The sequence below is a fragment of the Otolemur garnettii genome, unplaced genomic scaffold (genome assembly GCF_000181295.1).
Source record: "Otolemur garnettii isolate 467f Iridium unplaced genomic scaffold, OtoGar3 scaffold00017, whole genome shotgun sequence".
Taxonomy (NCBI): domain Eukaryota; kingdom Metazoa; phylum Chordata; class Mammalia; order Primates; family Galagidae; genus Otolemur; species Otolemur garnettii.
Window position 1 is genome coordinate 11,278,757 of NW_003852412.1, and position 14,815 is coordinate 11,293,571.

The window sequence follows — 14,815 nt, forward strand, 5'->3', positions numbered from 1 at the left end:
GGTGTGGTGTTTGCTATCTCTAAGAATTAGCTAGCTCTTGTAAGGGCAGTCCCTCGCTAGTCACAGATGTCCCAGGTGCCAGAATATCAAGAATACTGAAAATAAGAAAATACAGTTTTGATAGAAGTGGCCACTAATCTAGGGCACCCAACAGTATTCTTATGTTTAGCTATGTTCAGTAAACACTTATGGATACCTGTTCTGTGACAGGCCTTGTGAGAGAACCAGTACAGTTGCACATCTCAGGCCAAGCTCTCTGAGCTCAGGATCTAAGTGAGCTTGGGGAAGAAAGGAATAGTGTTCCAAAGGAGCCCTCATTAGTTTAAAAGCTGGTGAACCAGGGTCACGCACACTAAAACCCAAATATATCCACCAAACTAGAGCATTCTGCTATAACGCTCCACAGAAAATTGCCTCTTTTCTTTCCTACCAGGACTCTTTTTCTTTCTTTTTTTTTTTTTGCAAGTCAAACATAATATACTTGCTCCCTTTCTCTTAGCAGAGGTGGAGGGGAAGACTGTAAATAGAGGACTCTGCAGAATGACTGAAAAGCAGAGCATCTGAACAGTGTGTTCCAGTCCTGGCTTATCATCTCTATTAATCCTTAGCATATTATTTGTGGGGGACTCAGTGTTCTCAGGTGTAAAACAAAGAGCTAGGACGGAAATGTATGTATACAATAAGGTTTTTCATAGAAAATGGTTAAGTGCAAATGCCTGAGCCCAGACGCTGCAAGATCCGCATCATCAGCCACTTTCCCGCCAGCTCCCTGCGCCCTCACGTGCCACCGCGGCGTTTCTGCACGCAGGACGTGCGCATGCGCACTACCAACCCCTTGCCGCTTCCCGTCGCTTCCTGTTCCGTCTCGGCCCCGCCTACCGCTAGAACTATTGTTTCCGGCTCAGCCCGGGAACTGCCGGAGCGTTTCTGGCTCTGGTTCTCTGGCCCGCCTACTTCCCCGACGCTCCTCCCGCCGTCTGGGGGGCTGGGGAAGGTAGTTGCTGGTAAAGTTTTCCCGTTTCAAGGCCGCGCAGGTTGGGCGGGGCTGTCTTCCGTCCTCTTCGTCGCTGCCCGAAGCTCAAGTCGGCTATCGGTGACGAGTTTCAGGGCGTCATGGCCGGGGCCCACCGCGGCTGGCCGCGTGTGAGGCCGCCATTCGCTGCCCGCGCGCTCCCTTGGCCTCTGGGTCCGCCGGCGCCCGTCTCGGCCTGAGCGCAGCCCCTGCGCGCCCGCGGCCTGTCTGGCGCCAGACCTCATGGCCTCCGAGGCGCAGTCTCCACCGCCGTCACCTTCGTTGTCGCCGCCTGCCTCCCCCGAGCCTGAGTTAGCCCAGCTGAGACGGAAGGTGGAGAAGTTGGAACGCGAATTGCGGAGCTGCAAGCGGCAGGTGCAGGAGATCGAGAAGCTGCTGCATCACACTGAGCGGCTGTACCAGAGCGCCGAAAGCAACAACCAGGAGCTCCGCACGCAGGTGCGCGGTCCGCCTTCAGCCTCGTGCCCTGTTCAGCCAGAGGCGGGGCCTTTGGAGCCTCTGATAGCGTCGCGAGGGTTCCTGGCAGGGGTCAGAACTACTTTGTAGAGTACTTGAAGTAAATAAATAAATACCCAGTGCAATTACGTGTATAATTCCAAGTACAAGTCGAGCAAACCTAAGAGTTCAGGTTACTTGATTAAAATAAATGCCCCACAGTGGTTTGAATAGAACTTAAGTACTTAAGTTGACTTCATTCTCACTTGTCCTAACGTCCCGTTGACAGGCGCGTTTATATTTTATTCTAGGTCATATTTGAGTATGTTAAAGCGCTGAACTTCCATCAGAATCCCATTCCTACCACTCACCAGATGTGTAAACTTCCACTGAGACTCAGTTACCAATAAAATGAGGAAGTTAACTAGCACACAGTTGTGAAGGGTTAGATGTGAGCAAACTGTTTCACAATATTACGAACTGCGGAATGCTTATGTAGGTGTAAGTTGCTATCCTGGGCATTTATCATCTTGGGTTTTCTTGTAGGAATAAAGGTAATAACCGTCTTTGTAGGGGTAATAAGCAGCTTGTTTCGCCTTCCTAATATACAGTAAGGATAAATGCTTAAACTGTCACATTAAAATGCAGAGATCTCAATACGTTTTTCCAGTTTGATCTGTTGGGCAGCTGTACTCTCTCCTGACAAGTTATTTCAACGTAGTTATTAATTTAGATTTAAATGTTGTCTATTCATTCGTAATTTATTGGTGCATTTCCTAAAACCATAGAAATAGGCTAAACACTAAAACGTCATCACAGTTACTTTGTTACTAAATGAGCTATGAAATGCCTGCTGAGTTGCCATGCCTTTGTATGCCCATTACATAGAAATCTAGGCATGACTACGTTGTGGAAATTATGTGTTTTCTCAACAGTTTTTGAATATCTGCAGTGTATAAGAACTGTGCTAGGAGAATATAAACGTGGTAAATTATCATGGGGGGAAGGGAGCAAAATATGACAACCTTAAAAAAATCCTGTTTACAATTCTAAGTTGTTAAAGTACTGCTTCTGTTAGAGGTCCTAGAAGAAAACGTTTTTTTGCTAATCTTTGAAAGGCCATCTTGGTTATTACTGTTGAGTGATACATCAGATTGACTGAATTAAGTGATAGAATTTTGGGAACAGGATCCTTTATTTCTAACAAAAAATGTTTTTATGCTAATATTTTAAAAGGTTAGTAGTTCCCTCTGAAAAATATTAGAAAATTGAAAAACTACAAATTTCTATTTCTACTCAATTATCTGATCTCACTCAGTATCATCCACCTGGAATTACTATTCACTTAAGTATGTTACTGTCATTTTAAGATCTTTAGTATACATTTTTCTTTAAATAGCAGTCTTAGGATTAAGTAATTTCAGCAGAAGGAAACAGAGAATGTGACTGCTGGAGAGGTTGCATTGGTCTTGCATGTACCTCATGCACTGAAATGCCCTTGAAAGGGTACTGCATATGCCAGAGCAGTGGAGTATGGAAATGCCCAGAAGCAGATGAGAGGCTGTCTCAGTCAGTACAGTTCAGTTGGACAGTGTCTGCTACATTCATGACACAAACTACGAAACAAGCTTCTAAATATTTCTTTAATGATACAGAAAACTTGAAAAGAGAAAGCTAGGAAATGAGTAGGTCTTAGCATTTCTCTAAAACTTTCACCAAGGAAAATAATTACCTGTGATAGTAAGAGAATGGTGTTTGTATATATATACATATATATATAATTATATTGTTGAACATTTTTTTTCTAAAAAATTATTTTCCCTTGTTTTCAGTTGTTTTTTTTTTTGTTTTTTTCAGGTGGAAGAACTTAGTAAAATACTCCATTGTGGGAGAAATGAAGATAATAAAAAGTCTGATGTAGAAGTACAAACAGAAAACCATACTCCGTGGTCAATCTCAGGTAGTCAACTCTTAGGACTTAGGATATCCGGTTACGTGTACTTTTACATTCATATCATGTTAATGTAGAGTTTGCTTTGAAATAGACTAAGATCTAGATAAATATGAGAAATATTGTAACATTGGCTTCTCCCTATGATTCAGTGTTTTCAGATAATCATTTTGTTTTTCTGGTGGAATAAGTAGAAATGCTTTGTCATTGCTGTATTCTCTGATGTTGCTAATATGTTTTTAGCATGGCACACTCATTGAGTAATTTTCGATATGCAATAAACCATCTACTTTCATTTCTGGCTTTCCTTGTGATCGGGGGCATGTATTTTCTTTTTTTTTTTGAGACAGAGCCTCAAAAAAAGGCTCTGGGTAGAGTGTTGTGGCATCACAGCTCACAGCTACTTCCAACTCCTGGGCTCAAGCGAGTCTCCCACCTCAGCCTCCCAAGTAGTTGGGACCATAGGCACCTGCTACAACGCTTGGCTATCTTTTTGGTTGCAGCCATCATTGTTGTTTGGCGGGCCTGGCCTGGATTCGAACCTGCCACCTTAGGTGTATGTGGCTGGCGCCTTAGCCACTTGAGCCACAGGCGCCGAGCCGGGAGCATGTATATTCTTTTGATGTATTCCACTTAGTTTTGTGTACAGTGCCACTCTCATTAGTCTGTGTGGCAGGGGTGAGTCCACCACCAAAGCCTTGTCAGTGAGCTTGTGTTGTAAGGCAAAGTAACTGAGATAGTGAGTTTTGAAGTTTTAAAGTATGGGTCACAAGAAGAGGTAATCTTTCCCACTAAGTTTTGCCTTGATTTATTAAGGACATAATTTAACTAAATTGCTAAACACAGCAGTAGTACTAATTTCACATATACATACATGGTATATTTTTTTAAAAGTTAGTATCAGGGCCTGGTGCAGTGGCTCACGCCTGGAATCCCAGCACTTTGGGAGGCCAAGGTAGAAGGATCACTTGAGCTCAGGAGGTTGAGACCAACCTGGCAATGCAGAAAGACCCTGTCTCTACAAAAAGTTAAAAATCAGCTGGGCATGATTGTGCATGTCTGTAGTCCGAGCTACTTGAGAGGCTGAGGCAGGAGAATTCCTTGAGCCCAGGAATTTGAGGCTGCAATAAAATATGATTGTGCCGCTGCATTTCAGCTTGGGTGTCAAAGCAAGACCCTGTCTCTAAAAAAACAAAGCCAGCGTCAGGACAGAAATTTTGAGAGGACAGAAAAATCAACTCTTGATCCTTTACCTTTATTTTATTGCTAATTGATAAGCACTGTTAAGATATGTGGTTAGACGTTAAGAGTTGCTAAGTTTTTTTTGACAGAAACAACTCTATTTTCTTTTTATCTTTTTATGGCGAGTCCAAATCTACTTACCTTTGTTTTTCTTTATAGCTTGACAGCTGGGGTACTGAAAGAGACTCAGAATCGATGATACATTCTTCTGCAGAAGTGTCTGCACCATGAGTTTTAACCCTTTAAAATGTGTATAGTTCTGTAAATTGTGATTTAATTGCAATATGTGCTGTTTGTGTTTAGTGCCAGTGTTTTAGAATTAAGTCCTTTTTATATACACTATTCTAATATATGATATAACTTAATTTGTTTTTGCTATAGATTATTATTATCAGACATACTATAATGATGTTAGTCTTCCAAATAAAGTGGCTGGACTTTCAGATCAGCAAGATCAAGATATCGAATCTCCTACTTCTGATTCTAAAGACCAGTCACAAATAGAAAATGATGCACACACTGGTACTGATGGAACAGAAAATGTTCAATGTAGACAAGACCATTTTGCCTCAAAATCACAGGTAATAAAATGCTGAATAAGAAACTGTTGATGCTTAAGAACTTGTTCTTTGTTGTTACATAAAACAATTCACTTCTTTAGTCCATCAGAACATACACAAAGATTATAAACATTCTTACATATAATTATGCAGGGAGTATTTTAGTTTTTGAAGAACAGGAAGTAGCAAATTGTTCATATTATAATTGTGTTACTGTTAAATTGTGTTCCAGAATTTTATGATACATAAAAACAAACTAAAATAAAGAAAATCTGTCAGTATATTTTCACTCAATCAGAAACTTTTGGCAACCATCACAGTACCATATTCACACCTAAAAAAGTTGATGCTTCCTTTATGTCAAATATCCTGTCACTTTTCTAATTTCTCTGAGTGTTTTATAAATTTGTTTTTACAGTTTGAGTTAGGATCCCCACTGTGTGTGATGTATTTCACTTAATCTGTAGCTCTCTTCTCTATCTCTTTCTGAATGTTTTTTCCCATTGAACATGTAATTAGAGAATCTAGATAATTTGTCTTGGAATATTTCAAGGTCTATATTTTGTGAATTGTTTTCCTATGGGATCATACATTTATTTTTAATAATTGTCACTTTAGTGTCTTCAAAGCTGCATCAAAGTCGAATTAACTGATGCATTACTTTAAAAGTAGTTAAAATTGTAATTGATTGCCACCTCTTTCCATCTTAGGAGGTTGAAACCAGCCCAGCAGTGCAGAGAGCCCCTGTCTCTACTAAGTTTATTTAATGACTTCAATATTTAATTTCTTCAATTTAAGTTTTTTTTTTTTTTTTGAGACGGAGCCTCAAGCTGTCCCCCTGGGTAGAGTGCCATGGCATCACGCTCACAGCAACCTCCAACTCCTGGGCTCAAGCGAGTCTCCTGCCTCAGCCTCCCAAGTAGCTGGGACTACAGGCGCCCACCACAATGCCCGGCCATTTCTTGGTTGCAGCCATCATTGTTGTTTGGCGGGCCCGGGCTGGGGATTTGAACCCGCCACCTTAGGTGTATGTGGCTGGCGCCTTAGCCGCCTGAGCCACAGGCGCCGAGCCTCAATTTAAGTTTTGAAGTTTGTTTACTTGTTTCACATTCTGCTAACTTTAAAATTGATATACAGAAGTTTTTTTTTTTTCTTTTTTTGGCATGCCTGTATCTTCTGTAGGAGCCAGTGTCTGCATTAGCAACAGAAGATGCATCTCTAGAAGGTTCATCATTAGCTGAAAGTCTAAGAGCTGCAGCAGAAGCTGCTGTATCACAGACTGGATTTAGTTATGATGAAAATACTGGACTGTACTTTGACCACAGCACTGGTTTTTACTATGACTCTGTAAGTATGTCACACCTTTTAATTCTGTATGGTTAAATTTTCAGTGCCTGCTACCAAATATTAAACCCTAATTTGAAGTAAGAAAAGAAAAAACCTGCATTTAAAAATTATGTTTGAGTCAAAGCTATTTGACAAAAGAATTACAAAGTGGCTTGTGATGCTATACTTCTAGGTTTTTAGTTGTGGTTACTTTAGATTAATGTTTTAGAGTGGCCTAATAACATTTTATATGTGAAGTAACATACAAAAATATTAGAGCTTTTATTAATAAAAACAAGATAATTAACTACATTCTTGTCAAATGTTTAAGAACCTAAACTGATATTATTTTTCATAGAATTTCAGGGAAATAAGATTGTTAATCCTAGGCTTGAGGTGAGATTTGTAAAAATTGTCTTGAATACTTTTATGAGTTCATTTTAGGCCACAGAGGGAGACTTTTTCTTGAATTTTCAGTAGCATGTTTATTACTAGTCAATAATATATTCTGTGTCTTTCAAGCATTTTACTTTTTAAAAAAAATCAGTCTTAACAGAAATAGGAAATTAATGTGGGGTCAGAAATATAATGAATAACTGACTGGGACAGAACCAGAAAATAAAGCTCTTGATTTATTAATGAAATACAGCCTTATGGATATTGGAGTCTATTTCTTATTTAGATTTCATTCAAGAGTTGATGAAAATGGGCTTGGTGGGATGGCTCACACCTGTAATCCTAGCACTCTGGGAGGCTGAAGCAGATGAATATCTTGCCTTCAGGGGTTTAAGACCAGCCTGAGTAAGAGCAAGACCCTGTCTCTACTAAAAATAGAAAAAGTAGCCAGGTATGGTGGTGCATGCCTGTAGTCCCAGCTACTCAGGAGACTGAAGCAGGATCTTTTGAGCCTAAGATTTTGAGGTTGCTGTGAGCTATGATGATGCCATGGCACTCTACCCAGGGTAACAGAGTGGAAAAAAAAAAAAAAAAGTGGAACTCACCTACATACCTCAGTGCTAAGCACTAAAATCTAGATCCTTGAGGTCCCCTGGAGAATTATAGAATGTGGTGCCCAGAAGTGGAGTAGGTGTTCATCCTTCCAGTTCCTGGAGCTATTGTTAACTAATCTAGGGAGCATAATGATGATACTAATTAAGAGCACATGGTAAATACATAATTTTCTAATTCCTTTGTGAAGAGAGGTTTTCTTTCACAGGAGTGTGCTAATTGACAGTGTTAATTGATACCTAGAAAATGAATATTAAACTCTTATTCAGAGGGAGTAGCTGTTACTTACTGAGTTCCTAGACAGAGTTTCCAGACAAATAGAGTATCCAGGTAGACATTAGTTTTTGTCATTCTTCTGTCTTTCCTTTGATATTAGTTCTGTAAGTAGTTATATTTGGCAGGTTATATATCTGAATAAATTAGGGACTTCATTGCGTTCTATTTTTATTGTGCTAGCTTTCATTTTATTTTAATTACTTTTTGTCTTGTACTTCAAAAATGTAGGTATATTTTGTACTGCCACACATAACCGATTAAAAAGATTTGAGTTAGAAATAAAAATTAGAAGCCAGACGTTGTGGCAGGCAGCTAAAGTCCTAGCTACTCAGGAGGCTGAGCCAGGAGAAGAATCACTTGAGCCCAGGGGTTAGAGATTGCTGTAAAGTAGTCTGTCTTCAGCCTAGACAATAGAGTGAGACTCTATCTCAAAAAAAAAAAAATAAAGACTAGAGAACTTCCATTCAGTTTCTTAGTTAAGAGAAAGATGATAAGAATTCTAAATACTTTTCTAAGAGATCTACAAAATGCATGGAATAAAGATGATAAATTGCAATAATACCAGTGGTTAGAAAAATAAATTATTCTTTTCCAGGAAGTTTTAGTTGCTCAATCTCAGTACATCATATGATATTTCCAGGTCTGATCTGCATGGATTTATGATATAAATAAAATATAGACTGTTCAGTTAAATCTTGGTTATGGAGTACTGGCCAGTATCTATATAAATGCAGGTGATTACATAATTTTATCTTTCTAGTTTTTAATCCATAATTTGCAGAAATTCATTTTTGCATGGCTGCTTTACTCATAAGATTACTTACTTTACTGTAGAACTAATCAATTAACAAAGACAATTGTTTATTAATTTCTTTCTATAGAAATTGTGTTGTGGTATTTAGGAGCTTAACTTTATTTTCAAATTTTTCTTCTTTGAATGAACTTTAAAAGGCAAGTCTTTATTTTATGACATTGAGAGGAGCGTTATACTGTCAAACCAGTATTACACAAACACAAATAACAGTAAAACTAGAATTGCTTTCATATGGCCAGCTTTCCCTTAGCATGTCTTTTAGTTTTCATGCCTTTGTAAAGATTTCTTGTCATTTTTTGTTAATGTATTTAGTTGAACCATATGAAATTGCTGTTTCTCGTAAGTAAAATAATGTCCAAATATTGGTAGTTTGTAATGATTCCACTTAATATTTAGATTGATTCATTTTTCACACTAGGAAAATTAGAGCAAATACTGAATGATAAAGTATTTGGAAAATTATAAGCAGTTTTTATTATGTTATATTTATTGTCTTCTGAAATACTATTGTTATTAAAAGAACGTTTACTAGTTTGAGTACATTTGGCATATCTGTTAAGTTTATGTTTCCATTTTATTTCTTGTTATATAAGTAGAACTTACTGTTTTCTTGACTTTGAAAGGAAAATCAACTGTATTATGATCCTTCCACTGGAATTTACTACTATTGTGATGTGGAAAGTGGTCGATATCAATTTCATTCTCGGGTAGATTTGCAGCCTTATCAGACTTCTAACACAAAACAAAGTAAAGATAAAAAATTGAAGAAGAAAAGAAAGGATCTGGATTCTTCTGCAGCAAATGAAGAAAAGGTAATGTCTTTATAAAAAAATTTACATAATGATGATAACATGATAAACCAAAAGTTTTAATAAAGATGAGAATCATTTATGTTTAAAACATATGCATTGAGATAAGGTGTCAGAATCCAACAACCAGGGAGATCTTAAATGAAACAGATAAGGACTTACAAATTCTTAGTCACTAGAAATAGAAGATATTTCTTAAAATTTGAAGGAGATAGATTTAGGGCAGATTAAATACCTTGGGTTTAATTTGGAATAATATTCAGACCCTTAGTCGATAAGTTGATGTCAATGTACAATTCACAAAATATAGTTTATAGGTAGACAAGTTCAACTTTCTTAGTCATGTGAGCAATTTCTTGCCTATTAAATTAGCAAACATTAAAAAAAAAAATCCATTGCTGGGGCAGTGCCTGTGGCTCAAAGGAGTAAGATGCCAGCTCCATATGCTAGAGGTGGCGGGTTCAAACCCAGCCCTGGCCAAAAACTGCAAAAAAAAAAATCCATTGCTGGCCAATAGGAGTGAGGTACGTATTTATTAGGATTAAGAGTTTAAGTGGCCTGCAATATACTTGTTAAGAAATTGATAGTAGGCTCGGCGCCTGTGGCTCAGGTGGCTAGGGTGCCAGCCACATACACCTGAGCTGGTGGGTTTGAATCCAGCCTGGGCCCGCCAAACAACAATGGTGGCTGCAACCAAAAAATAGCTGGGCGTTGTGGCAAGACATCTGTAGTCGCAGCTACTTGGGAGGCAGAGGCAGGAGACTTGCTTGAGCCCAGGAGTTGGAGGTTGCTGTGAGCTTTGATGCCATGGCACTCTACCCAGGGCGACAGCTAGAGGCTCTGTCTCAAAAAAAAAAAAGAAAGAAAGAAAGAAATTGATAGTACATAGGCCAGGCGTGGTGACTCATGCCTCACGCCTATAATCCTAGCACTCTGGGAAGCTGAGGCAGGTGGATTTCTTGAGTTCAGAATTTCAAAACCAGCCTGAGCAAGAGATCCTGTCTCTACCAAAAGTAGAAAAAATTAGCCGAGTGATGTGGCAGATGCCTATAGTTCCAGCTACTCGGGAGGCTGAGGCAAGAGGACTGTTTGAACCCATGAGTTTGGGGTTGCCATGATTTATGAAGCCATGGTACTCTACCTAGGGTGACAGAGTAAGACTCTGTCTCAAAAAAAAAAGGAATGGATGGTATATTGAATGAAAAAGTGTTACTTAGGCATTGAAATGATACTTAAAAAAACTGAAGGGAATTTTAAAAAATGCTTATGATATGCATTGTGATAGAACTTTGAATTGAAAGAAAAAACATAAAAAATATACCAGTGTTCTTGCCACTCCCTAAACAGATAAGGTTGGTAGTTGATAGTCGGGAAAGGAGGCTTATTTTATTTGCATTTTGGCAATTGTAGCAACTATTTGATACTTTACTCTTGAAATTTTATCTCGTGTATTTTTCTTCTTAACCAGAGCAAGATTAGTAAAATTTGCTTTAATTAAATTTAATTAAAAATAATACTAAATTCTAGCGGGGTATCCAACCTGTGGCTCACAGGCCACATATGGATTATATGAGGACTGTTTCGCTGATCTGTCAAACACTGAAAATTATGCTGGGCCATTTTTTTTTTTTTTTTTTTTACTCATTAACTTTGGTTAGTGACTGTGTACTTAATGTGTTGCAGAGAAAAAATAAAAAGGATACCCCGGTTTCACTTGTAGAATTAGGATTCTGTTGGATTTACTTTCTGTTCTTTATTTGATTTGTTTCAAATATTTGAACCTATAAATGGAAGAGTATATGACTGAATATGAAGCGTGATTTTTCTGTTTGCTTTCAAGACCTGTATTTTACTGGGCTTATGCCTGTTTCTAGTGGTTGAACTGTTTGAAAGGCTGGGTTCTGAAGTCACCTCTCCCTGGCAGTGAGAAAAGAGTAAATATACAGGGATTGCCAAAGGGCCCTCCCTGCCAAAGCATTCTGTGATACTTTGGTCCAGCCGCGCTCGTAATTGCTTATCTTTAACATCCTCCTTTGAAAGTATGTGAACTCCAGGACAAGAACTTCAGAAAAACCCTGATGAAATTTTGAGGATTCTAGAAAGAACTGTGAGGCTCTGAGAGACCAGTTAAAGTGTCCTCATCATGTTCTTTATTTTTTAAGATACTCCTGAGGCTTGCTTTCTGTAGGTAGAGGCTGTGTGGAAGGAAGACAATAGGGTGAGGAGATTAAATGGCTTGAAATATACATACATGCCTCAATGCCGGTATGTAAACCCCCTTTCTTATCTCTTGATAGCTAATGCGGTATAGTGGCAAATAGCTTATAAAAAGAAGGACCTCTTGTAGTTTTCCTTAGTTTTCCCCTGCATGTGTTGTCCACAAGCAATAGTAATAATAACAATAAAATATACGAGATTAGAAACTGCTTTTTAAAAAGTATATCTAGATAGGGAAAATTTTCACTGTAATTTATGAAGCTTACAAAGCTCCTCATAGTTTTCCAGCTCCTTGCCCTTGTTCTTGTCCTTGGCGAGTTTGTATTGCTTCAAGTGTATATAGTTTATCATACTCTGAATGTTTAGCCAGTCTCCAAATAGAATTTATGTTGCTATTAAAAATATGTGCATGAGCTACTGTCATATTTTATAAAATAACAGGAACATATGAACTCACTTCATCATGTTGCCCTGAGGTAGAAAGAAAATGGAGAGTGTATTACAAACCAAAAGAAAAAGAGGAGAATAACTCTTTGCTTCTTATAAGGCTAAAGTAATAGAATTGTCTCTTGTACAACATGGTCACTGTAGTTAATAACAATATAGTATTTTTGAAAATTGCTGAGAGTAAATTTTAAGTGTTCTTCTGACAAAAAATGATAACTATGTGAGGTAATGTGCGTGTTCATTAGCTCGATTGAGCCATTCTACAATGTATACTTAATTTCACAAACTTGTGTTGTATATGATAAAAATGTATAATTTTTGTTTAAAAATAGATTTGTTCCTTTACCATAAGGCATTCTAACTATACATGTGACAACTAATTAATAATAGAAGGCTTATACTCTGTAAGGTGAAATTTTGGAATAAAAGAGAAATAACTAATTTGTACCTTAAACCTCTGTGTATTAACAAGCCAATAAAGTATTAAATTTTAGCAAAAGTATAATTTTGCTACATTGGGTATGGTACAATATTTAAATTCACATTGTAAATAAATTCAATTCTGTATTTTATACGTTGACTTACTAATTAGTTAAGAGTTTAAAAAGAGAATTTAGAGTATTCTCTGGCCTGCAGTATCCAATAGAGTAGCCACTCGCTGTGTGTGTGACCAGTGAGCATGTGAAGTGCAGCTAGTCCAAAATGAGATGTGCTGAAGGGTAACTACACTCTGGATTTTGAAGATATGATATAAAAATGGACATAAACTACTCATTATTTACTTTTTAGGCTTGGCACCTATAGCTCAGTGGTTACAGTACCAGCCACATACACTGAGGCTGGCGGGTTCGAACCTGGCCTGGGCCAGATAAACAACAATGATAATTGCAACAAAAAATAGCTGGGTGTTGTGGCAGGCGCCTATAGTCCTAGGTACTTAGGAGGCTGAGGCAAGAGAATCGCTTGAGCCTAAGATTTTGAGGTTGCTGGGAGCTGTGTTACGGCACTCTACCAAGGGCGACATAGTGAGATTCTGTCTCAAAAAAAATAATATATATTTTTTTTAATGTGGCTACTAGAAAATAGAATCACAGATATGGCTTACATTATATTTTTATCGCACCTCATTCTCTGGTAGGCTATCACATGGTTCAGGAAATACATGATGAGGGCCCAGACTGAGCATGTTAGGACAGTGACATTAAGAAAAGGAAGGCAGGCAGATTTGGAATAAACTAACTATATGTGGTTCTCTAGCGCTTAGTCATTAATTCCATACAGTGAGTGGTTAAAGGGGTGTCAAAGATAACTATACGATTTTTAACTTGGATGGTAAGGGAATGGTGATTATCATTAACCAATAAAAGGAAAGTAAGAAGAGAGAATACAGATTATAACTATTGTTATTTTACAGTACATGTATCTACTAACTCTTTGAAACTTGATATGATGTTATATTGTGTGTTTAAGATGATTCTACCCTGTTCCTACCTCTCTACCCTTCTCCAGGATTTGAATTCAGAAAATCAAAACGTCTCCAGTGTTGAACATTTAAGCTGCAACGAGGGAGAAAATTTTGCAAATGTGAAAAAGAAGGCCAAAGTAGACAATCGTTATAAAAACAGTCCACCAGAATTTACTATTCCAGTGAGTGGAAACACTGTACAATCTCTTTTTAATGAAAACGTTTGTAATTCAACTTCATTTAAAGACGAGGAAATCATAGAGACTGATAGTGAGCCAGAAGAAGGTGAAATCACAGACTCTCAGACTGAAGATAGTTATGATGAAGACGTTCCCAGTGAAGACCATGTAACCTCAGAAGATACTGAGAATGAAGGTGAGTAAATAATTAGTGTTTAATTTAAGTCTGGTAATATGAAAGAGCAAAATAATTGAAATTATTAGTGACTCATGCAGTATACCTGCCAAGAAATAAACTGATCATTTTAATGACATTATTGAATGTTATGTGGGCTACCACTCGGGTATTTTTAGGGAGTAGAATGTGATTATTAGTGACTAATACTTGGATCTTCAGAAAATTTTATTGTAGCCTGAAGGCCACATGTGGCCCTCCAGATCCCTAAGTGTGGCCCGGTGACCGAATCCAAACTTTACAGAACAAACCTTTTTAAAGGGATTTATACTAAGAAGTTTGGAGTCAGTCAAAGGATCCAGAAGGCCATAGTTTCCCCACCCCTGACTCAGTAGAGCACAAAACCAAGTTACCTGTGTTCTAAAACATATATTAAGGCTGTTTTAGTAGGTTAGGTATTTGTAGTCTATTTTTGTAACTAAGTGGAGAAAAAGCAAGTTGCCTTTAAAAAGTATAGTTAATAAATTCAGTTGCTGGCTCGGCACCCTTAGCACAGTGGTTATGATGCAAGCCCCATACAATGAGGGTGGCAGGTTCGAACCCAGCCCAGGCCAGCAAAACAACTGCAACCAAAAAATAGCCGGGTGTTGTGGTGGGTGCCTGTAGTCCTAGCTACTTGAGAGGCTGAGGCAAGAGAATCGCTTAAGCCCAGGAGTTTGAGGTTGCTGGGAGCTGTGATGCCACGGCACTCTATGAAGGGTGACATAGTGAGACTCTGTCTCAAAAATTAAAAATTAAAAAGAATTCAATTGCCGGCTCGGCGCCTATAGCTCAACAGGCTAAGGCGCCAGCCATGTACACCTAAGGTGGCGGGTTCG

The 14,815-nt window shown here is 38.2% G+C and overlaps 1 protein-coding gene across 2 annotated transcripts in view; it reads left to right on the top strand.

Moving 5' to 3' along the window:
• Window positions 1-819: 819 nt before the first annotated feature.
• Window positions 820-14,815, top strand: part of AGGF1 (angiogenic factor with G-patch and FHA domains 1) — a 30,224-nt gene continuing 16,228 nt past the window's right edge. For both annotated transcript variants that reach the window (XM_003785929.3, XM_023510951.1), the window contains exons 1-6: window positions 820-1,471; window positions 3,326-3,428; window positions 5,043-5,242; window positions 6,404-6,568; window positions 9,269-9,457; window positions 13,628-13,958. In XM_003785929.3, the coding sequence (XP_003785977.1) occupies window positions 1,256-1,471; window positions 3,326-3,428; window positions 5,043-5,242; window positions 6,404-6,568; window positions 9,269-9,457; window positions 13,628-13,958 (1,204 nt within the window). In that variant the 5' untranslated portion in view covers window positions 820-1,255. The remainder of the gene's footprint in view (window positions 1,472-3,325; window positions 3,429-5,042; window positions 5,243-6,403; window positions 6,569-9,268; window positions 9,458-13,627; window positions 13,959-14,815) is intronic.